General features: G+C 30.9%; 1 protein-coding gene across 2 annotated transcripts in view; it reads right to left on the bottom strand.

Annotated features, from left to right (window-relative positions):
- The window catches only part of Fife (regulating synaptic membrane exocytosis protein fife), a 200828-nt gene that overhangs the window by 81633 nt on the left and 92889 nt on the right, over window positions 1-26306 (bottom strand). Inside the window, exon 2 of one of the 2 annotated variants that reach the window (XM_076406607.1) lies at window positions 9179-9316. In XM_076406607.1, the coding sequence (XP_076262722.1) occupies window positions 9179-9214 (36 nt within the window). In that variant the 5' untranslated portion in view covers window positions 9215-9316. Of the gene's footprint in view, window positions 1-9178; window positions 9317-26306 lie in introns of those variants that run through there. The other variant, XM_076406606.1, reaches the window with a different exon arrangement.

A 26306-nucleotide genomic window follows, 5' to 3' on the forward strand; every position in this document is an offset into this window, starting at 1 on the left:
TTTATTCAAAATAACAGAAGGTAATTATGGAAGGCTCAAAACTGCCGATGCAACAATTATCGAAATTCATTAATTCTGTTGCTGGATTTGAAAATATCCATCCTATAAGCTCATCAAATATTTTTAGAAACTAATAGTTTTGCTATTACGTTATATCTCACGTCATCCTCTTGCACGATAATGCTCGACCCTATGTTGCAAGAGATTTGAAGGTTACATCGCTGTGTAAAGGTGAAAATTTACCGCACTCAACATACCCATGAGGTATAGCGCTGATTACCACTTTTTCAGTTCAGTGCACCATGACATAATTGGAATATAGTTCCAAAATTCTGAAGAAATACGAGAACGAGTTGAAAGTAAAAATATTGGATTGCTGTCAAACCAACATCACTTTTTCGACACTGTATCACCAATTTGAAAGAAATATGGAAAGGCAGAAAAATGAAAAGTAGTTGTAGAAGATGATGGAAAATAATTTGACTATTATATATTTTACCAATGTATCTCAATAAATACCATTTTAAAGTGACAAGTTGTCAAAATATTTATGCCAATTGCTTGACCACCAGCTAATCCATATAACACTTAACTTTTGAACTGATTAGCTTCTTGAAAAGCATTTGAGAGCAAATAGCTTTCCTGCGTGATATTAATAGTGATAGTAACTTATATTATTACTACAGTGATCCATTCTACATAACATAATTTTATATATTATAGAGAAAGATATATTATACATTATTGACCCTTTACCTGGTGAGATATAGCTTTGAGTCATATATAATAAAGCATTACTTCTAAATATAGCGTAGGTTACATAATTTTAAAAGTATGTAGCATAGGTTACATAATTTACATAATTTTAAAATGATAACGTCAATTAATTCTTTTGTAGATATTGTCTATTATGTAATACATGTAATACAAAATAATATTTATGCAAATAAGCTAGCGTTCCATTAAATAAAACTTGTGAATTGAAGGGTGTCATATAAATATTTACTACTTATAAAATATGCAGTAGTTCAAAGCACAAACATTGTTAATTTATTTTAAAACACTTTTTATTTTAAGTAAAGAAGGGGTGACGTGTTTGTTACACAAAACGATACTGAGATTTTACAGATTTTGCCTTTGTTGATCTGCTAAATGGCACCATTTCTGTCAAAATGTTTATGCTATGCCTGGATCGAATGGTTTTACAAGTTTTGATGTCTCCAAAAGTCTCCCTATAGTTTATAGTTGAGAAGCTAAACTACTTCCTTGATGCCTGTACACCTTGAGCTTCAAGCTTTTGTCCTAATTCTAATAGGATTCCAGTTGACAGCAATGTTAGTCCATCTTTGATGGTCTTACACGTTAAACTGAGATAATTGTACCGCGAGTCCACGAGCCAAGAATGTTTTTCAAAGCTTCAATGTATCTTACATGTAGTAGTTTAATGCTAGGGGCATTTTAGTATCGTCACTTCATTTGTTGTGCCTTCAGCTGCGATAATTTTTCCCCAGCTCAACTTAAGTACAGCAAGAAATGCTTCGAGTCACTGAGAAACGATTGCCAATTCAAAATCAATCTCTCTTATTTTCTGGATAATTAATTGGATTCCGGTTAATTGAATGAATTTAACCTTACTTACAGAATCCTACCGACTGTGCCAGTTTCGAAATGTGAGGGTGTCCAATATATCTAAACTATTAATTTACTTCAAAATATTATTTTATTGTAAGGAAATAAGAGGTAACTTGCTGAAGATTACTTAAAAGTAGTTGATGCCCTATGCAATTCGTGTCACTGGGCATGCCCATCTATAATATTATTTGTCAGACAATTAAAAAAATTATTTAGGAAACAATGGAAAAGTATTTTATGCTGGAGAGTAGAGTTGGTAGTCCATTTTAAGGTAAAATATTTTAGCGTATGTAGAAATTTCCAAATTTATATAGCACTTGACGGATTGACTCCAAATGGTGCACTCCACATAATTTTAAAACTTTTTCACACATGGTTTAACCATACTAGCTCAAAGGTTTTATATTATGCTATTCTATTTGGTATTTTTAATTTCTCAGCGGACCGTAAGTACCCTTAAGTTATTGTAGATGTCCTCATTTCTGAAATACCATGAAGCATTGCAAACCTTCCGATAAACTTTATTTCCGATGTACTTTGATTTAACTGATATTAAATTTCTTTGGGCTACCCTAAAGTTGTAGGTCCACATATCATCTATTTTGCTATGTGAAATCCACATAGGTGGGCTTCGGAATCTCTAGTATTATTCGTAATTTATTTGTTTAATCACTAATTTTTTTGACAGCTCTTTGTAATAAATTAATAGCCGTCCTAATGTTATTGTTTGGATAGAGTGAGATAGTATTATGAGCGAATTTAGCCGTAATCGGCGTTTCTCATGTATTAATATTACTGGTATAAAATAAATACATCCATAAATGGATTTCAAATCTAAATATTCGTCGCGGTATTTTACTGTACAGCTAACTAGGTAATTTGTTGGCTAACTTCTTTTCAAAATCCTCGTGCCATACTTCAATGTGCGGGAAGTTTAAGCTACATGTAGAAATTTATTTAAACCAATTCTCTTTAATTAATAGAAATAAAAGGATCAATTGCACACATAATACTAATGTATTTGATTTACCTGGTTTAGATATCATAACATCACAATAGTCACAATCACAGTATAGTGCTGACTAAGTATAAGAATATTAGTTGATATTAGCTTTATATTGTTTTTGACCTTAACAGCAAGATGTTGTGCAGAGTTTAATAGTTCGAGACGTATGTGGTTGGTACCCTACATCTTAATATTATCTAAATAGTAAAATAAAGTAAAATAAAAGTAAAATAAATAAACTTTATTGAGATGTTTTAAGATCCTAGATCCAAATGAATGTTTATTTTTTATGACGCCAACGTAGCTTAAAGGATTTTTTAGAAGAGTTATTAATGTTTTGACAGTTTATAGTATTGTTTATTTGTTAACTATGCAATATTACATAAAACTAATAATTACTTGAAATTATACCATTACCACTCCTCAGATATTTCAGGATATAAGCTTTACACATGTTTATGTTCTTCGTCGTTCATTTATCTAATACAAGTATAAATAGAGACAAGTGTAAGGTATCGATAAATAGTTACCATCGTTGGAAACATGTTGTACATAACAGACATTTGATATATTCGCCTCCAAAATAAGACTACCAACCAACTGTAGAGAAGGTTTTACTGCTAAGGACATAAGGTAGTTTGGTCACGTTTGCGAAACGAACACCGAGAGAATAACTTACACGCTTTTCAATATTTTTATTTTAAATGCAGATCATTATCCGAACGGATCAACAAATAAATAAATTTTGTTAGGTTCCCGATGCTAATCGATTTAACTTTAATTTCATTACACTAAGTTAAAATTTTGGATAATATCCCAATGAATTATGTTATGAACTCCAGTACTGTATATAAAGCCAATTAATGGGCGATCCAGTACGTTTGTCGAAATCAAACAGCCGCTAATCCCACGATATCAAAGACTCCATTAATTTTCCACGTCGGTTGTTCCATATTTAATACACTTGGAATGGAACGCCGACAAGGGGTGAGGAAAGGGGCGATAACTGAACCTCAGGGTCGATATCGACGTATACGACTGAGCAAAACAATAATAATTATTTATAACTTTTCTACGTAGAAGTTAAAGTTATGCAACAATATTGATTTAAAGTTATAGAAAATGATCGGACGACTCTTTACCGAAGTGTGCTGTAGTTGCGAATTGTACTCGTACGGCAATATTTTTTTGTTCCGCCATATTTTAAAGTCTACTTTTTATTAAGTAGTGTCTGAGAATAACTTGAAGATTACATTCAATTCGACTTTATGTAGAGCATATATAACAAATCCTTATGTGTAATTTGCCAGGATAAGATTAGCGATAGATTAGGTTCGAACTAGCGAACGAATCAAACTTCCCTAAACTGAAAAGATGACTAAAATGAAAAAAGGCTCATAATCTTATCCTGGCTTCTTATGAAGTTTCACACTAATTACCAAGTCCCGCTATCCACATGTTACTGTTGAGAACATAATACTTCCGTCGCTAAAAATTGCAGCATCTCCATGTTCGAAAAAAAACATCAAAGCCAAGTACGTTGTTAACGTTATCCAATAACACAGTAGAACGTAAAATTGTGGATATAGCAGATAATATTAATTGAACAGCATACTATCTGAAATCATGTCATTATTTTTCCTTTCAAATCGATGAATGTACAGACATCCGGTAATGCTAATCTGATATGTTTTGTACGATATGATTTTGAGAAAACTATTTATGAAGAGTTTTTCTCTTGTAAATATTTGCCAACACGATGTACAGCCGAAGAAATAATCAACATGATTAATGATTATATCAACAAAAATAACATTTAAAGAAAGAAGTATGTGGGATGGATTAGTAATGGCGCACGATCAATGTCAGGCATTCGTATGTCAGGTTATAGTTATAAGTTATAGCGCCGGAATCTGTTTGGACGCACTGTAGCAATCATAGGAGGCACTGGTAGCCAAGAAAATGCCTTTACCCTTGAGAGCAATGATGCAAGAGTGCGGGAAGTTTTAAACATTATAAAATCTCTTTCACTGAATTCAATATTATTTTCTGTTTTGTTCAAAGAAATGGGAAGTGATCACGAACATATTCTTTTACACTCCGAGGCACAATAGCTCTAAAGAGGCAAAGTCTCAAAATGGCTTTTTGAACTAAAAGAAAAAGTTAAAGTTTTTTTGTAACAATATCTCCCAATAGCTAGATATGTAGTATTTGATAATATTGTTGAATAACTTGTTGGCAAAAGTGACTTACATAACTGATAAGGCAGAAGATATAAGGATATAAGAAGCTATATATGAAGCGGGGAAACAGGGAACTGCAAAGCATTTAGTAATTTAAGTGAAATGCAACAAAAGTACCACATAATTACATTGCCACAAGACATTTTAACTCTAATTAAAGAACATTTACTAGAACTGGGGAGGAATCTTCAAGAATAATTTCCTCGAATCAGCAGCAAAGCTTGGATAAGAAACCCATTTACATTCCAGTTAGAATCCGAAACTAATTTACCAGACTCAGATGTCAACTCATTAATTGAAGTATCAGCTAACACAGCTCTGAAGGATACATTTGACACAAGACCATTGATAGATTTTAGGGTATCTTGTCTTTAAGAGTACACAAAATTAGCTCATCAATTAATGCCTTTGTTTTAATTTACAAATGCGATGCAGGGTTTTCAACACTAATTTGCCTTAAAAATAAATATGGAAATCAATTGAAGTGGATCTAGACCTTAGGATACAACTTTGGTCGTTTCCCCTGATATTTTAGTAAAAAATAAGCAGCAGCTCTATATTTCGCACCAAAAATCCCATCGATATAAGGGCCGTGCTGCCGCCTTAACCACTGCATTATCAAGCCGGGTGTTGGTATTTCCAGTTATTGTCAATAACATTAAAGTTAACACTAACAACAGTTATAGTAACAGTTAACATTAACACTTAAATAATTTTCCTGCAACATAACCAAGCGCTAAAACGTAACTCTTATATAAACATAGCCAACTAACTTTTTTTAAATATAACTACATATTTTAACAAGTTATAAGCCTAAGTATTATGTGATAATGATGTTAAAATTATTAAATGGATTGATGCTTTTAACATTTCTCTACATCACATAACAGGTTTCCATTTAGTTTTATTCATGACTGATTTCTAGCTAATATAGCTAGTCATAGGACGCTGAAAATTTAATGTTAGACGTTTATTATCTTTCGAATAATGTCAATTTGGGTGTCAACGATTAAAATTGGTGATGTTGATAAAAAAAACAACTGGGCCAAAGAAAATTCGAAAATATTGAGTTCTAAGAGTTATCGGAAAAAGCTCTAGCTCAAACTCTCAAACAACCTACATGAGCTTAGCAGTAGACTATGTTAACCGTTTCTAAATATTCACACGCGATGGAAAAGCTCAGAAAGGCCATTTCAATATCGCGGTTTTATTGCTAGCCGAGCAAAAAAACATAATATTCTGTTTTAAAAGTTTTAAATTGTATTGAAAAATAAATCTACTGCTATAACTTCAAGCAAAGAACTCCATGGATCAATACAGAAGAACCTTCAATATCGGCACGAGAGCCGACTATTCATGACCATAAATTGCATATGATGCTATCAGCATGTTGTAATGTATTACGAGCTGCTAAATATTTCCTACGTTGAGAGTTATTGGAGTTTTTACTAAAAAACTCTAATAATAACCAATATTGACATTTTGCATACATAGATATTAAGCACTTAATGATCAGAAAAATGACAGTATATTATGCTACTCTGGGTATAATACGGATTACAATGTTAAGAAAACTTGTGTCAAAGAAAACAATTAATTAAGAGACTGCCTAAAGTATTACCAAAGTATTTTTAAATATGTGTAACATAATTCCTGTTAAGTAATTACCATAAATTAGTTAAGTCTTATATTTTGTAATTATAAAAAAAATAGTATTACATATATTATTAAGTTATTATTTGTTCAAGTTTCCTTGCATTACCAGATTGATGATAACTTGAATGAAGTTGTTCACGGTATGGGGATTTAGAAGACGCGCAGGTTTTACAAACACGCAAAACCTTTTTTTTAATTTTTATACCAAACTCATTATATTTTAGACATAACTAACTCTGCGACAGTAAAGTTTGAGATAAATATGACTCGATACAATTTATGAGTGTATACGTTCTAAATCGCAACACGTTCCGAAACATTAAAAGTCAACAAATAACAAGTAAATCCACATTTATTAAGATTGCACTTCTAAATTCGAGTGCAATCAATGAAGAGTTAAAAGGGCATCAAAATTTATTAGTGGCAAAAACTATTTTATTTAATTGTTTATTTCTTGTCTGAAGGATGTCATAAATGAGGTCAAATATTGTGCCAGATGCAGTTTGTGAAAACATAAAATTAGTTTTAAAATTTGAGCAAATTTCTCGATATAATTTTATCCTAGCTAAAAAGAGATGCATCGCGACGATTGCAATTATTAAATCGGAAGTTACAGAGGATCTCGGTATTTCATAAAAAAAAATGCATAAGCAGTAACAGAAGAAAATAGGGAGAAATACACTGATATCAGATTGGCTCGACAACAGCAAAGAACAAACTATTGTGGCTGTATAATTATATATCTTTAATATAATTATATTATTGACGTTAGGATTTTATACTATATTTTATTTCATTTAAAATAAGTTAGTTATTAATAAAAGATGTTACGCATGACTTGTAACATCAAATATAAAATATGTAATAGGTGAATTGAAAAGCCCCCGGTCTACCATAATAAAACCCATTTTTTGGCAAAATTAGTTTTTTTATTTAACATAATTCTCTTCAAGGGTGATACACTGATTATAGCGACTATCTAAGTTTTCTATACCATTTTTGTAGTACGATTTGTCCTTTGCTTTGAAATAGACCTCAGTTTCGGCGATCACCTCTTCATTCGATGAAAATGTCCTCCCAGAGAGCATTCTTTTGAGATCTGAGAACAGGAGATTGCTGGGGGGGGGGGTCTCAGATCTAGAGAATACGGCGGATGAAGAAGCAATTCGAAGTCCAATTCATGGATTTTTGTCATCATTTTAACTTACTTGTGACACGGTGCATTGTCTTGTTGAAACAGCACTTTCTTTTTCTTCAAATGCGGCCATTAATGATATATACTGTTGATGGTCCTCCCTTTTTCGAGGTAATCAATGAAAATTATTCCATGCGCATCTCAAAATACAGACGCCATAACCTTGTCAGCTGACTGTTGCGTTTTCCCACGCTTTGAAGCGGGTTCATCGTATGCAGTCCACTCGGATAACTGTCGATTAGACTTCGGAGTGAAATCATGGAGCCATATTTCATCCATTATTACATATCGATGCAAAACCTCGGGTTTATTAGACTTGATCATCTTCAAACACTGCTCCGAATCATCAACTCGTCGTTGTTTTAGGTCAAAAGTGAGCGAGCGCGGCGCCCACCTTCTCATACCCAAATATTCGTGAATGATATGATGTACACGTTCAGTTAATATCTTTAGAGTGTCTGCTATTTCACTGTGTTCACCGTCTTCGGTGCTCATTTTACCACGTCTAAACTTAACATACCAATCCTTGATGGTTGATTTTTTTGGGGCAGTATCCGGAAACTCGGCATCAAGCCAAATTTTTGCTTCAACTGTATTTTTTCCCTTCAAAATGCTATATTTTATCAACAAGCGAAATTCCTTTTTATCCATTTTTTTCACAACAACAGAAGTTGCTTCACTCAAAATGGTATAATTCACAAAATAATGATCCGACAGCTGTTCTAGTTGGGCCATTTATGTGTCAGGTCAGGGACTTTTCAATTGACCTGTTATTTGTAAAGTATACAAAGCACTTATTTTTTTAACTGAAATATAATGTATAGTAATATAATTGCAACTTCATTTGGCATAACAGATGTCTATTTTTGTCAAAATAACAATTCAGATACTGATTATAAATATCAGATTATACATAAAATATCAGAGGAAAAAAGTATTTGATAAACTTGAAATTATCCAGTCGTTTTAGATTTTTATTTTAATGGAATCTTACTCACAGCTGACCAGTTGCATAAGATATATAGTGTTTATAAATTAGTCATTGATTAATAAAGTTAGATTATATAAATCGTTAATATAGCGTATTTATCTCTAAAATACTTTCTCATTGACAAATAAGACGAGAAAAAAATTAACCTAAGCAAAATTCAACTGAATTGGTTTGAAATAAGACCTAGAAATATTATTTATTACATTATTTGGTAATATTAATAATTGTTGTAATTAATAACGAAAAAATTAATACAAAGTAGATTGTCTATTAATGCATTAATATTTAATTCAAGTCATTAGTCTCCTCAAACCTTAAAGCTGGATCAAGCTGCTAAACATTTAAGTATTGAGAATATTCTTTTATGAAAAGTTGTTGAATTATATATATTCATAATTATCACTAAAGCTATATTTTTTTGTTTTACTAACTAATAAATCTAATGCTACCCTTACCTTCTTCATAAATGACATAACGTTTGTAGGCAACATGTCGGAGTATTCCTTTTTGATCTCCTTTAAAATTTCACTAATTTATATGTTTCTATAACTTGCTGCCTTTTCCTTCTATTGTTTCTCTGTGCCATTGCCAATCTGAAACAAGATCTAGAATTAGAAAAAGAGCATAGGACTTATTCAATCGCAAATAGCGTCGTCAAAAGAACAGTTTGCGTGCTCCGAGCTTATCAATTTACCTCGAAAACGAAGACAGCGATAAGGAGAAACTAACACTAATAGTCATTTTAGATTTTACTTTCTACAATTTTTTGTTACGTTTATTTATAGTTTAATTCAAGATCAGTTTTAATTTAATCACTGGCAACAGGTCTATTTTAATTATTGGTAAAAGTAAAAACTTTCAGAAAGACATCAGGGGTTTGCATTAAAAAAACTGTCGCCGTATGTTTCAATATATGCATATTAATTGTCAAAAATCTACAAAACAGAAACCAAAATGTGTTTACTTCTTAGAGAAACATCCTGCAAATTATCGAGGTTATCTGTGTCGAAAAGGAATTACGAAAACTCCGAAACAAAAATTGTTTTAATGCTATTCCTAAAAATAAAAACCTGGAAAAAATCGTATTAAATATAATGTAAAGAGAAAATATAAATATAACTAACACAAAATACAAATTATGCCTCTATTCCTGCAATAGGGGCAAATGATCAAATAAAATTCCAGCAAGACAATAATACTCAAACATTACAACTTCAACAAACATGACTCAAAATCATGACCTCGAATTCAAATATATTGCTGCTGCAAACAATCACATTTTTTCATGGATTCCTTTATTCTGTTCACATACAAAACATACTGCACAAAACATCCATAAAACGCAGCAAAAGAAGGAAATGCTGCAATAATAAAAGAAACTATTTATCACTTTGGAGATATTAAATTCGAAGCAGAAGATATTCAGGCCAGAGCTATGAATATTGTAACCAAATAACCTGTTTATTTAACTCACCAAAACACAGTATCAAATAGCGTCGTCATCGTCATCAAAGTCGGAAAATACAAACTGTTTCTTAAAACTCTGAGAAATCGATTTATTATAGTGTTACTACAATACAAGACATACACATTGAGGATCAAGACTGACTACAGCTATGGATACAGAATTGTTAATTTCCATACAGGCATAGAGGTGAGAAACTATATAGACAGGTAAAACCCACATATTGGCCAACTGATCGTGACTATCGACAATCCAGCAAATTCAATAAAATCTAATATCAAACTCAGATAATTCTTGGGCTGACAAGTGAATATATCATATCAAAGTCAAGTACTTCCTGACTGGTTAATTGTAAAACCAAAGTCAGCTTGGAAAACCAAGTACAAACTTAAGAAGAACTTCAAACTAACAACTTAACTACAAACTGACGACAACCAAGGTTAAATGCCCTCCGACATGTTGCGCGTTCCATAAAATTCCAAAACAATAAACCAATCAACCGTTATAATGCTTAGAATTACAAAAAAAAACATCAAAAAGATCAACAACCAACCTACACAATAAACATCGAGACAAAATATCTGGACAAACAAATAAGTAATAACATTTTGTATAAATCAAAGTTATTATAAAATAAAGTGGGCATCATAAAATTAGACTTTAAAATAGAGACCGATTTCTTTAAGGAATTCTTCTTTCTTTTTTTTAATCAAACATTTAGGGCAGGTTTTGAGACAAGAATACATCCTTCAATGAATAAGGTAAGTCATGAATTTTTTCTAACAGTTTACAAATCTCTGCCTTTCTCGAAAGTATGGGAGACTGATATTGGTTCCTCACAATTGGGGCACACATTGAGAAAGAGATTCATTAAGAAGGAATGGGTGCATTGGCCGCGAATAGCTTGTTTAATTTTACTTGCATCACTATTCCTTAAAGAGGTAGCAGGGGAAAATAAGTCCTTTTTGATGGTCTAAAACTTGTTTTCTTCTTCCAGCAGGCCCCACTCAAGTTGCACTAGGCCATCTACCCTACCATCTATAACTAAGTAAAGATATTTATAATATAGAATATATACAATTTATTGACCACTTGCTATAGCTTCTTAGGATACATCATCAGCCAAGTCATTGACAGGTATGTCATTGTGACTGGGGATTTAGACGAATATGATGTTGTTTCATCGAGATATAACCAGACCGTACAACTAAAGGATCTCCTCTACTAGCGGATGTGAGAAAAACACATTATCGATAGCTTGAAGTGATTTTCGCAGTGATATAAGCCATATTTTAGCATGGCAATTAAGGGGTATTGTAAGCTTTAGGACTTCTTTCCATGGGAATATTTCAGCTGTAAATACAGTGGAAATAGAAGGCAGATTATATAGTTTATTTAGATCCATCTATATACACTACTTCACAATTAGAGTACTCTGACAAGATTTGAAACAATAATCTCCGAAATGCTAAAGAACTCAAGTTCTGCTTATTGTAAGTCGCTAATGTCCAATCTATTTTGATGATGGGTATTGTCCACGGCGACTCAGATGTGAAACATATTAGCTCCTGTATAATTGGAGGTATATTAATTGTTTCTGATATCTTTGTGGTAAGACATTTTCGTCCTTTGGAGGTAGAGATTATATAAGTGGCTGTGACTGGGGAGGTGTCGCCACTCCAGACAATGACTCTTACATTTTCTTTGAGAACCAGTATCATTCTTAGATATTTAAGTAGTTCTCTAAAGTGATGCATTGTATGATAGTTATCAGACTAGATCTAAAAGCTCCCAGTGTAATTCTAAAGGCAGCGTTTTACATTACTTCAATTCATCTTAAATAAGTCGTAGATGTTGCATTATATAGTTTGGGTCTGATTATAGATTTATAGATCCTCAGTATCAAATATTGATCGCCCAGTTTTGGAAATTAACACTAATGTTGTTCCAGCAGGAGGGAAGTATATTTTTCATCCAGAAAAATTATTTTGTTCATATATTAATAATTCAACAAATAACACAATGCCGCTTCTGCTGGGAAATATTTTTTTAATTTATCAACTCAGACTCATCAATTTCAGCCTCTAGCAACCACTTACAATGGTATTGAGCAGTTTTAAGTTATATGTATGTGTATCAGCATATATATATTCATATACTATGATTCTGGTTTTAGACACTAGATACATTTTAACACACTTTAAACTATCACTGATGTCAGCAATGCCATATTCAATTGCCACATCTCAAAATTCAAATAATAAACATTAATATGTAATTAAACAACATTAATAATTAAACGATCGAAATTCTAAAACTAGCCATCATTCAGCGACAAAGTTTCAAATCCAGCTTAGTTATCAGTTAGGAACTGAACCGGATAACATACATATCTAATAACTAGCCTAAATGAAAACTTTGACGTAGAAAATTAATATATATAAACCAACTGTAATAAATATGCTATAAATTTCTACCGAATCTAAATATAATAATATAATCGTATTATAACTCTAGCGAATAATCATAATTGATAACAGTTGTTCGCAAGACTATATAATATGAACACTTGTATTTTAGGGCTCTAAAATAACTACTAACAAACATAAATTGTTTCTCGAATGAACCTTATATGACAATTATTGTATTAATAAATATATCAATAATGCCATAATGCTAAAAAGAAAATTGTAATAACATTTTACCCATTTACCTAAATAAATAACTTTGTGACATCGGTTTAGACTTTAATTGCCATAATGGGTTTAATAATAAATAATGCAGAATAATGCTTACCATATTTTAAAATTGTTTTGTTATTTTAAAGAGTTTGTTATACTTAAGATTTGCCTTTTTATTAGATGGTTAGTTTATTTGAACTAGATGTAATTTTTTATGTAGACGGCTCTAAAGAGTCCTCGGCGCTAAACCTCTTGACCGGCTAATCACCAACTTAGAAAAACTGACGTGGTTGGACGGTTTTCCTCGTCGAGTTTTACATTCTTGCCTTCAGAACAATCACAAGCAAACTCAAAATTACAGCCATGCTCCAACCGAATTCACACTGGAGAATAACACTAGAGTAAGATGGCCTTGTCGATTTCACCACTGCGTTAGCCACGCCGAGAAACTTACCTTTGATATTGAAACATTAAATTATTGAAATATTATTTTTGAAAACTTTTAAATAAACATATTTTCAGAATCAGCACATCAAATAACATAGGATTTATTTAAAATTAATGTAAAAATATATTTTGGATGATTGGCTTATATTTCTGCTTAATAAAAAAATGTATAACATATGAATATAAAAATCATTCATCGAATGGAACTATATTAACTTAATTTATAAATTAACAATATATGTAAGATACATTAACGGATTGGCCAAAAGCTTGCAAATTAATAAGCAAGCTAGCGCGATGAACTTCTACACATACTTCAATGTGGCCAGCTATTTCACCAATACATTGTTAAATATTATGTGTGTGAAAATTGAAACTGCGTGATTCCGATATATAAGTTTAATCAAGTGAAACTATCGAACTATATACATTTGCCTAATAATATAATCAGTAACGTATATATAACAACTAATTTCGACAATAAAATTACTTTATATTTCATTTATATTAGATAAATCTATGAGATATTAAATTAAATTTATTAAAATTACCTATAACCTAAAGCTCATATTATTCAAAGTTTAAATAGAGAAGCGATTATTTTCTATTCAAATAACTTTAAGGATACAATATACAGAAATTGATAAGTTTAAAGATGTTAGTACTTCTGTATATTTGCAGAAAATAAATTATTTCAGCCATAGAAATATATCCTCGTGTTCAGTTGCCCTTTTCACCCTAACATCTCGTCTGCTATAAATAAGCTCAAAAATGAGGTTCTGTCAATTGATCTCACAAACCAATTTCACATTATTATTAAATATTCATTGACTTTCATAATATAATTTACAAGGAGAAATACTATAAATACCTGCGAACTAATTGAAGGTGCTGCTTTTTTATGACAATTATTTTATTTCGAAATAACGTGAAATGAGAAATACGATGAACATGAAAATAATCAATAAACAATTCCATAAATATTTTAAAACATAAGATTTTCTAATAGGTGTTATTTCAAGATTGATTATTGTCAATTAATTGTAGTTAAATAAATATTTTAAACTTAATCTTAAATTATTTAATAATTTGTACAATGTATATTTATATATATATACTTTAGTTTCCTTTTAACCAACTAGCGCTTATATGGACTAGACCTGTCTAATGTGTGCTTGACTACTGTTTAACGTGGGCTCTGAACCACGGTCCTCGGCATTGAACCTACCTACTAGCGAATGAGCAACTTGGAGCTCATTCCAGAAGACATCCGGTCTTGGTCTCGATTTTGCGTCTTGCCTAAAGATAATCATAATTATAAACAATAACAAACATAAATATACGACTATGCCCAAGCAAGATACGAATCCGCGACTATAGTAATAGCAGGAAGATCGTCCTAGGGCTTTTATCACTGCGCCAATCAAGCCGACTTAATATGTATTAATAAAATATTAATATATTTTGGAATATTATTACCTACAATTTTTCCCACCTCTCTGGCAACATGACGGTACCATGTCAAAAGAACTATGTTGGTTCGGCAAATATATTGGAGACATTTCGAAACCGTATGACAGTTAAGCCAATATTTATTGATCTAAATAAATGATAAACAAAAGGCGTTGAGTACGCTTGATGCGACAAACGTTCCCATTCGAGCCGCAACAATATATCCTTCACAATTCTTGCAACAGTGGCCGAATATTATCATGTTCAAACTTTACATCTGTTACTCATTATTCTTGATCTTTGCAACAGTACATCATTCAATTTATTTAATTAACATCGGTAAACCTCTGCAGTAACAGTTTCGTTGGTCTTTAACAGTCCGTAATAGTTATACTGGATTGCTCTGATGGGTTGACCCATTACTTTTTGCTATTGGTATTGTCATCACAGATCCTACTTTTCATAATTACATATTCAGCAACAGTCAATTCGTACTGTGTTCCTTTTGGAACTATATCATTCAATCATGCAACTTCAAGTCTTACATGATTAATGACAGTATACACTGAATACTTTCAAAAAATATTATTATACGTAGAAATATTATAACCATAAAATTTCAGTTAAATAGCTGTACTATTCAATCCGTATTTTACATTGCTACTTGATTTTATCTTTTTGACATACTTGAAACTTCGCATTCTTAATAATAGAGATCGCTGATTAAAATAATGCAAGCATATAATGTATTAGTCTGAAACCTATAGTTGTTCTCTAAATTGGTCCCTCGCCAGTTGTGTTAACTGCTCCTGTATTGTACTTGTGCCGAAATACAAAAACTATAAAAACATTAATTCCAAACCATTTGCGTCTAAAATTTTTCCCGAATATTTCTCCTGATAATCAGGTATATTGTCTTGCGATATTTGTCATACGGAACATGATTACTAGCGCACTCAACAGACGTTATCCTTCCAAAACATTGGCTTTTTTGGAATCAATATTTTATTTCGGCAATAAGAAAAATACTGCATTACAATATTTGCATCTTTTTTCTCATATTGCCAATGACGACTTGCGCATGTGATGAATAGACTACTTCGGCGTCATATTCAAACGCAAGACGATGAATTTAGCACGTGTCAATGCGTGACCGATGGTACCGTATAACTTGAGAACGATTTGGTTCATCGTTTTCAAGTTTCATTATTATTATATTTCATAATTTCATTTACGTTTTCTAATACTTCCTAGAAGGTCCTAACGGAAGGAAAATTTTGGAAATTTGGAACACAGAGAATTGGAAAATGTATGAAAACTTTTCAAGCTTTTAAGCACCTAATTTATCGGGATTACGCTTGATATTTAAAGTATAATTTAATACCTTTAGTAAGTTTTGATAGACTAACAATAAATAAGACGTGGTATACATGGTTACGCAGAAAACTAAGGAAGTCAATTTTTTGTTTTCATTTGAATCTGATTCCTTAAAATACCACCAACCTAGGTTACAGAACTCGCAATGCTGCAAGTCAAAGATATAAAACGGCAAGTCAAACTGAGGAGCCACGCGATGCGTGAAATGAAGCTGAATGGAATAATAATGTAGAAAAGTTGTGCTTAATCCTCAACGAGATGCACTATAACGCGGAAATCAATTATAGTTCATAACAAATAATTGCTATTCGACCAATGAACGTTGCGTATCCACATTAAGCATAATAATTTAATGCATTTAAGTTTGATTGAGACTGACACCATTGGTGCAACCACCAGAGTCATTATATTAAGTGGTTTCCGGAAATTGTTATCTTTATTAATTATATGTTTCCACTGGCCTGTTATTACAACTGCAGAATTAAAACGTCTACATCGTTTATCAATTTGTGATCAACTTGCTTTGCTGTAACACTTTGTCTATTGCAGAACTCCTCATGTAAAAGCGAGTTTTATTTGTTTATATTTTCACGATATTTTTTTTTCTTAAAACCCAGACAAAGAAATGTACTATTAAAGGGAATCATAAATCGTTCCGAATATCTATGGTACTTAGGATTCCATCTCGTGACCTTTTAATTTTCGGTTGTTAATTTTTTTTAAAAAGGTTTTAACTATATTATAAAGGAAGTAGGCTTCTTTTTAATTGTGGAATTTGTGGCCTTTGCACCTTTAATCGATGAAATGTGTTTATAAACTATCACTATTATCGATTATATGTTCCTTGTTGTGTAGTTGGATTTATTGACAATCTGAAACATACATAAACGCAACCAAAGATGTTACCTTCCGGCTCTTGGTGATGGCACGTATGCCTTTGGCTTTCTCCCATGCAAGTTCATCACAGTCGGATTTAGGAGAAGTGAGTACACAATAGCAAGAGCGTTGCTTATTTACTTACTTAGTTATATATTATATATTTTGGCTTTAACCTAGCGAGCACTACTAACACTAGAGGCAGGATGTCGTGCGTCTGCTTCCCTTGATTTTATTGCACGTCCGCTATTCTTAGTTAGTGTTATTGTACAAGCTGGTATGTCGTGTGCTACCTCCCCTTCGTACCGTGTGCATATGTCATACTTCATAGTTAACCATTGCTATCAGTTATCGCTATTGTCTGTTGCCTGTTATGATTGTCCGTGAGTGTTATTTACTACTATAGACTAAGAATTTTGCTAACCATCCTAGTTATTCCATCATTGTTTTGACTGCCATTGTCATTATCGCTTACTGATATTATCAATCGTCAGTACTTGTCGGCACATTAATTTATTGATACCATAATTTATCATTTATATGATCCACCAGCATAATTAATTACCCGTACTTCTGGCTGCCAGTATATATAACTGTCAATACTGTTAAACTTCAATATTACCTGATATAAGAAGTACCTGTCGTGTTAATAATCGATTCCTGTTATATTTCATGTATATTTTTAACCACTCTTATTATTGAAAATTGGTACGTTTTCACTGCGATTTCGATGATCACCCGATTTATTGTGTAAATATTTGTTATATGGTTTATAAATAGCTTGGTTTAAAATTAACAACACGAAATGTTGCAAGTTTAAGTTTCATTAGTTTACATGTTCAACGACAGCTTGTGTCATAAATGCGCTCTTCGACCTCATCTCAACAGAGTAGTTGCAATACCAGATGAAGAAAGTGCAAGAGCAATTCAATTTTGCGATTAAATCATTGACAACGCTATTAATGCCGGGTCAAATAACATAATATTTATTTTTTTATTCTACACATGGCAACGGTTATTGAGATGGCTATCATGAAAATGTGACATATATACATGTGACAGTTAAAATAGAGAATATTTAAAAATATCCTGAAACCTTATTATAATAATCTAAAGCATTCTCGAATACTAAGAAACACATAAAAAACAAGTTACTCCAATGGTTTAAAAGAAGTACAATTACATACACAAAAATATAAAACTGTATAAATAAATAAAAGAATAAAAGTAACTCGTAATGTATGTTCAAAAACGGTTTCAAAATTCTTTATTCCTATTTTTGACCAGAAATTATGGCTTAGCTCAGATATTATTTTCTAGACGATTTTTGCCAGGTTAATTATTATATCGACCCTTTGTGAACCCCAGGCTATTCGCTTGCTCTATATACGACAGTAATCGATCGAATACCTTGGGAAATCAATAGAAGCATATACGTAATATTAGAAAGCGGTCCCATGAAACATTTGAAAATATGAAAAGCAAGCAATGCCTTTATTTGTTATATAATTAATAATAGGCTTAGCTAATAAATTAATGATAGCTGAATAGACAACCATGGTTTAAGAAAATTTGATGTCACATGTATTGGAAATGTCAGACACTGAAAGGAGATGTTGCAAGTTTGAAATGTTGCTTCAGCGCCAGGAAAATAAGATTGTTTAAATATATTTGTTTCTGAAAAATGGATAAAAATGAATATATGGCTAATGGATGAAACGATAAAACTTTTAGTTTATTTTAATTGCGCTTCACCTTATCATGAAGTTATGATAACAAAATATATTAAAGAATGTTATAGTAGGTAGTTGTCCATTTTAAGCATATATATTTTGCTTCTTTACAGAAAATGCTTAATAACCTGGCATGTGTATAGTCATCTTAGATATAGCATTAATCAACACAAATAGTCATGTAGGTTCTGAAACTCAGCTCAGGAATTGACAAATGTCACTTTCCCATATATTTATGTCGGTACCACATAAACTCATAAGTTTAAGAAATGTCTTCTAAATAAATTGAAGGTTTTTTTTAATACGTTTTGCTCCTAGAAATTATTTTAAATAAATAAATAATTAAATTTTTATAAAAATATATTATATAAATATCTAATCTATTTATAAAACACAAATACATTAATTATTTTTTCTAGAACAACATTATATTTTCACAAACTTTTAGAATTTTCTTCAACAAAGAAGAAAAGACAAAAGAACTCGTAAAATTAGGCATTTATTTCAATTTACGCTCAAAGTGAAAAATCTCCCTAATTTAGCAAAGGAATGCCTTGGGTATAATTTTCTCATTTTTGATGAATAATATACGTTCACCGACAGCATCTATATTTCGACAAACTACATATCAAAAATGTCTATATTATGCTAAATAGTTCTTTATATTATATAACTATTTGTTTACTTTCTGTCCGATTATTTTCATAAACTTATGTCAAGTACAGTTCATTCAAGTCAAATAGTACAATGTACAAGAAGGTTATTAATGATGGTATCGAATATATAATCATTATTATCATGATATATGATAACATATTTTCTTCAATTCCATTAATCTTACTATTGGGTTAGATCATATCCTCGGACCGGTAATTGTAGAATATATAAAAACTATTATTCATTATTTCACATTTATGATTATTAAAAGACTATATTAATTATATTTCCAGTATATACCGCCATATAAAACCTTGGTTTAAATTATGTAACTGTGTAATTATCATTTCATTCTATCAGAATATATTTTAACAGAATTACTGCCGGTAATATGTCCTCTACAGTTGAAGTTCTGGCAAACAAATTAAAGAAAACCTTGAAAAATCTCCAAATCATATATTTTGCAAAGCAACACTCATTCTGAAACCAAATTTTTAAAATGTATTTATATATATATATATATATATATATATATATATATATATATATATATATATAGAATAAGCTGTTAATATATGTTGTCTTTTAGGCTAAGGTTAATTAAAATGGAATTATGTTATACAATATGTCTCATTATAAACTCCAATGTAAGAGGATTTACCTTTTATGTACCATAGGAGCACTGCAACATGTCTGCTGGATTATTTAAATACTTTATAATAACAACTAATTTTTGAGTACTAGTTTTTTAATTACTTAAAATAACTTCACCAATAACTACTAATATTACTTGATAATATACATTATTAGTAAGAATATAAGAGATTTTACTCCTTAATTTTATTATACGGTAATTAAAAAATTTATTAAACCGCGTTCTTTATTCAAAATATAAACTGTATAAGTAATGGTAGTATTCTTATCAGGATTTTATAAACCACGCTTATTTACAGGGTCATTTCACAAAAATACCCGAATTTGTCAAACTAAGTTACATAGAGCTCCCTAAATTTCATCATTCTCAATATATTTTATAGGTGATACCATCACTACGTAATGGCAAATAGTTAAGATAAGTTCACTTATTTTAACGTTTTAATGTGTGCCTATCATGTCAACATAACTCAGGCCTATATGAAATATTCATTGAAAATGCACTACTTGGATTGGATATTTGAAGTAGTCTATATCGCATATATGAACTAAACAAGATTTTTTATATCTCATAGGTTGAGGTAAATTTTAAGTATTTAGTTTCTTGTCTAAAAATCTATATATACATAAACATTTTTCTAGAAATTAAAAATAAAAAGTATATATCAAGAATTGTAGTTACTTAACTGTATTTACTCTAAAGTTAGGTTTTCAGTTATTAAAACTATTTTATCATAAAACTGCCGCCAAGGGATTATAATTGAATTAATTAGATTACAGCCCGGGAGTTACTAAACAAAGATAATACAGACGGAGGTATTGTCGGGCTAGGGTTGTAATTTTCCGCATAGCAACTCGCGCTTTTCAAGTTAGTTCAGAATTTGGCATCGATTTTGGTGATCATACGAGAAAATACGGTCGATGTATATCTCTCAATTTGTTAAAATAAATCAAATGAAAATGAATTTTATATTTAGTTATTGATATGATATTTTATTATACATAATATGGTTTTTTCATATTATAGTCATTCATCATATCCACGAATATTGTGGACTTTCGATTATTTAATATTTCTTTTCGTCGATCAAATATTTGTTCGATATCATTACATTACTTTTTTTAACTTTTGAATAAAATATCACTGACAAATCAATCGAGATATAATTCTGCTATGATATTAATGATATTATTATGTATGCTAGTTATCTACAGACAGATCTAGTTTTACATCTGGAAATAGCTAAAATTAAACATATCCAAGGTGATATCAGTTATGGCAGCTACAATGGAAACGTGGAAATTAATCTGGGAGTATAGATAAGAGCAACATAGAATATAGAGGCATAAAATGGGAATGTAAAGGGTCTAGCCGTACATATGTTCTCACTGTACTAGATATCTAGAGCTGGAGTCACTAGATGACCAGAGGTACTAAAGCAAGAATAATGGACACATTTATTTCCTTTGCTATCCTTTGATGCCTTGATCAGAAATATTGTAGGATATCTTAGATTATATATGTTTCTCTTTTGTTTTTATGTTCAATTTTGAGGAATTTATTATAACGTAATGTTTGTAAAATTTCAGATAAAAACATTTTTTTAAATTTTTTTTAGATTATCTAAATACCATAATAGAAAAGAATTATATTTTTTTTTTGATAAAGTAAACTGAGTGTTTTGAAACTGAATTTTATAATATGTATTTTTCAACATAATCCATTGAAACCGACGTATATGTGCCTTCAATTTCATTCAAATTCAGAAACAGACAGTACAGCACCAAAACTACTAATAAATTAATGTATGTGTGGTAATATAGCAAATAAGAATATTATTATATTATATAATCTAAATGTTATTCAATAGTGACATGAATCAATTTAATTCATTAGTGAATGATACGGCATCTTGATTTTTTATTAATGAATTTTATTGAACTCATTTTATGTCAGCAAACACCAGTATTTTTAAATACAACTAATTGTCTGAAAATTCTCCACTAAGACATAGCAAGTGGGTATACGATTTACTTACAGTTTTTTTGTGATGGATTTACTTCTTATATATTATTTACTAATAAGTATAATTATTAAAATTATTAACTAAATAATAAAAACCAGTATATTACCATTATATATGATATACTTTGGTATTAGTCCTCTCCATGTGGAGTAAATGTTTAGATATTAATTAACACGATCTTTAAAAAACTAGACCAACTGGAATATGGAAACAAATGTTGGTATACAGCAATAAGTACTTTGAATGTCCTACAAATCAGATATTTCCAGACAAAATAATCATCCTAATTCACCTGAAATTGAGACATTGCAAGCTAGCAGCTACCATGTTTTTGCCGCACAAAATGCGTCGCTACTAAAATTGACAACGAGGCAAGAAGTTGGCTTAATTTTGGGAAGAACCTTGAGGAAATAATATCACCGCGCAACGTAGAAAACATGGTCGCATACCTAGGAACAATTGGACTGTACTCTGTACCATGCCGCATTGTTAAACCTGTACAAATTGATCACTAAGAATATATCAGTTATTGTAATGGACCTTAAAAAAACCCTAAGAGGTTAATAGGTCAAAATTATATAATAAATGACCGAAATGAGGAAAAAAGGGTTTTATTAAGAGGTAGTGGGTTATGGAAATATCTTATATATAATATATACAAAAGTATTTTTCTAAACCAATTTTTTAACAACTTAAAATATCTTCAGTAATAACAAATAAAATTACTTCATAATATACGGTATTAAAGACAGACTTGTTTTTAGTGTTTTTAAAGCAAACTTCTTGAGATTTTTTGTTATAGTTCAGAATATATAAAGAATTGCGAAGGGTTCTAGTTTATTTTTTGTCCTATAGTCAAAGTTATAGATTGGTTTGACATAATTGGAGAAACAATCGTAACTCTTATTTTCTTATAATCTAGGCGATAGTTTATTGAAGAACACTAATTATAAAACTAACTGAAATTCGACAAAAAAATTAACCCCAATTACGCCAGTCACCAGACTGGGTATGACAATATGTCTTCTGGAATGATTTCTAAGTCGAGTTCGCTAGGTTAGATTAGCTTAGCTTAGCACTGCTTAGTCCACTTTAAGCAGTATGTTAGATCCAATCCTGATAAACTCTAGATAATAAAAAGGGGGCTCTAAAATATAACAAAAAAATTACTTGAAGGGAGCGTGATCTAATCCTTACTCAGACATGATAATATAATGAAAATAGACAATTACTTTTTGCCATTTTTAAAATCATACAAATTATTATATATGATTATCCTGTATATTATATATCCTCATACTAAGTTCAAATCAAATTAAAAGAAAAAATAAATAATTATATGATATACTAGAGCAAAAATAAGTCGAAATACCTAAGTTAGATTCAAGGATATAAGAAACTTCTATAAAATAGTAATATAAGTTTGGAACTAGTTAAAACTTCTACGTAATTATTAGCGGAAACTACGTGAGTACTAGAAAGCATGAATAACAGATTTTAACATTGAGTTGATACGAAAATAATTTTATATATGTAAAATTTGATTACGGAAATAACTCCTGCTTCTTTACAGAATACAAAATTGTATTAACAATTGTATAATAAAATAAATTGATTTAGCACAAGAATAATTTTTCCAATTGGAATTAAATAAACAATTACACAAGTTAAACTAAACTAATAATACGAATATAAAATATAAGATATGTATCTACAAGTTAATAGTTCGATAAGAGAACACGCTATTACTTCCTCGATTATGGGGCATTATGACAAGTGATAAAAGTGGACCTACTGTAACAATCACAAGCGCCAAAAGTCATAGGTCAAGGAGAGACTTTCGCATCGATACCGAGGCAGATTATTAATGGGCATAAGGTCTTCATGTTTATATGATAGAATCAGCAAGGTATAGTGTGCTGCGAGCTGCTAAAATAGAGTCAAATTGTTAGAGGTACCGTAATAAATTTAAAATCGGAACATGTATTGTTACGTTGTAAAAAAATTGTTGTCATTAGCGAGTAACAGGCACAAGATCATCCTGTGGCATGACAATGCTCAGCCACGCGTTGTAAACGTTGTGATGGATATATTATAGCAGATTAAATGATTATTATTTAAAATATTATTTTTTAAAACATTATTTCTGGCGTAATCTTGTCTATACCAGCGATCTTACGACCTTTGGTACTTGATACTTGATACGACTTAATATTTATTTTATTGCAGCTCGCTATTCGCCCAATGTTGAGTCGTCATCAGGATATAACGTTTCTAGAATGTCAATTAATGGCGGAGTTCATATTGAATGATTGTATCCTATTATGGATATTGATCGTAAAGGTGTATGAAGAACACCTTCCATAAAAACATATAAGTTTGTATTTGAGATGTAGTTCCAGGCGCGATTTACAATTCAACAGTAGTGAATCAATGCCTCTTGGGTTTCGCCATATTAGTTAGTGCTTTGAAGAGTATTGGTGTTATAATATTACCCATCACAAGATTTCATGGGAAAAATAATAATAATCGTAAATTATTGTCATTCATTTAACCGATCCAAACTCTTCTGAAACCTCTTCCCAACCTGTTATTGGTGAACCTTGATGTGGATTTAAATCTCCAGTCAAAAGAGATGGATGAGGTGCTGTAATAGGTGCTATAGGGTAGATGTTAACACAGATATAATATCTGTACTCACCGTGACGTACATCATCACAACAGCAATACGACCCCATTTTATCTTAAAAGCAATGACACTAGACTTTATTTAACGCTTTTCTTGCGAATTCTTCTATATAGCTCCTAGACTTGGACACAATTACAGTCTGACATATGTAAGCTTGAGGTATTTCAAACGCGATGCCGCGAGGAAAATTTTGCCTACAACTCCGAGATCGTACGAAGAGTAATATTATTTGCTTAAGATGCGACGAGCAGCGCACAATTGAAGAACGAATTGAGAGATTCAGATTACAATGATTTGGATACGTATGTCGAATGAAAAGTGAACGAATTCCTCACGGGCTTCTGTGGCGCAATCGACCATTTGAATAGCAAGCACTTCCGAAATACATGCATAACAAAATCATAGAAAGCTATCTAAAATATAGGAGACTAAGACCGAAGTTAGAACAGCTACGGTAAGCGCCAACTATGGTGGGATTTTGCAAGGAATATTGGAAATCCTGAGGCACCAAAACAGCGGTTGTTAGTTGAGAAGCAAATTACCAATATTTAAATAACCCGAAACTCCGGCTATGAATCAATGATTGATAATTATACATTATTGGGATAGATACGACATGGAAAATGGATCACTAATTGAACTGCCAAACCAACATGGTACTTTGGAGACGGTACAGCCATGTTTTCAAAAAGTTGGCAGAAATGTTTGAAAATAACGGAAGATATTTTGAAAAATATATATTATTTTTCAATAAATACCTTTATAAAATGAAAAAATTATCAGAGTACAAGCAAGAACCTAATAAGTTAACTTATTTAACCAGAAAATGTTCTTATACAATTATACAGTTAAAAAGTAATAAGAAAAATCGGTATTGCCCGATAATGGAGAAACTATATTACGAAAGACTTAAAGATTCTTATTCTTATTATAGTTAAGCCTACAATAAACAATTATTTACATTAAATTTGAGGCTTTATAATTTAGACTGGCAGCTCAATTAAGTAACTTCTAACCGTGTTAATAATGTTAGTAAATGCACAATCTAGCTTATACAATTTCACCTGCTTAAGATTTTAATTCAAATATACTACTGGATTATTATCCACTATTTATGTTGTTACACAAACAACATAAATTAATTTAGCCACTGAAAAAGTTGAAGAAAACTATACACAAATCATTATAATGGATCCCCTAAGACTATTTGTGTAATGAGACTGAAAACAAACTAAAAAGTGTTAATGAGTTAAAACTATTAAATTTGCAAACTTTTGTGTTTAGAGCAGGTAATATTATATTATAAGACTGTAAAAACGTTGGGGATAAAAGAGGTCGAGTGGGAATAATTTACCTACATTTGGCAGCTGTTTTTACCCTTAGCTTCACATCATTATCATATCACCAAAATATTTATATAAACCATCTTAACAAGACACTAAAACATGCTCCTAAAGGTCCCAAATTTGTTAAATACTACTGCGATAAAAATATAATTACACATAAGAATGAGGTTGAAAGTGTG

Source organism: Rhynchophorus ferrugineus, unplaced genomic scaffold (genome assembly GCF_030347505.1).
Source record: "Rhynchophorus ferrugineus isolate W39M unplaced genomic scaffold, kcgeb_rfMv2 rfM6, whole genome shotgun sequence".
Taxonomy (NCBI): domain Eukaryota; kingdom Metazoa; phylum Arthropoda; class Insecta; order Coleoptera; family Curculionidae; genus Rhynchophorus; species Rhynchophorus ferrugineus.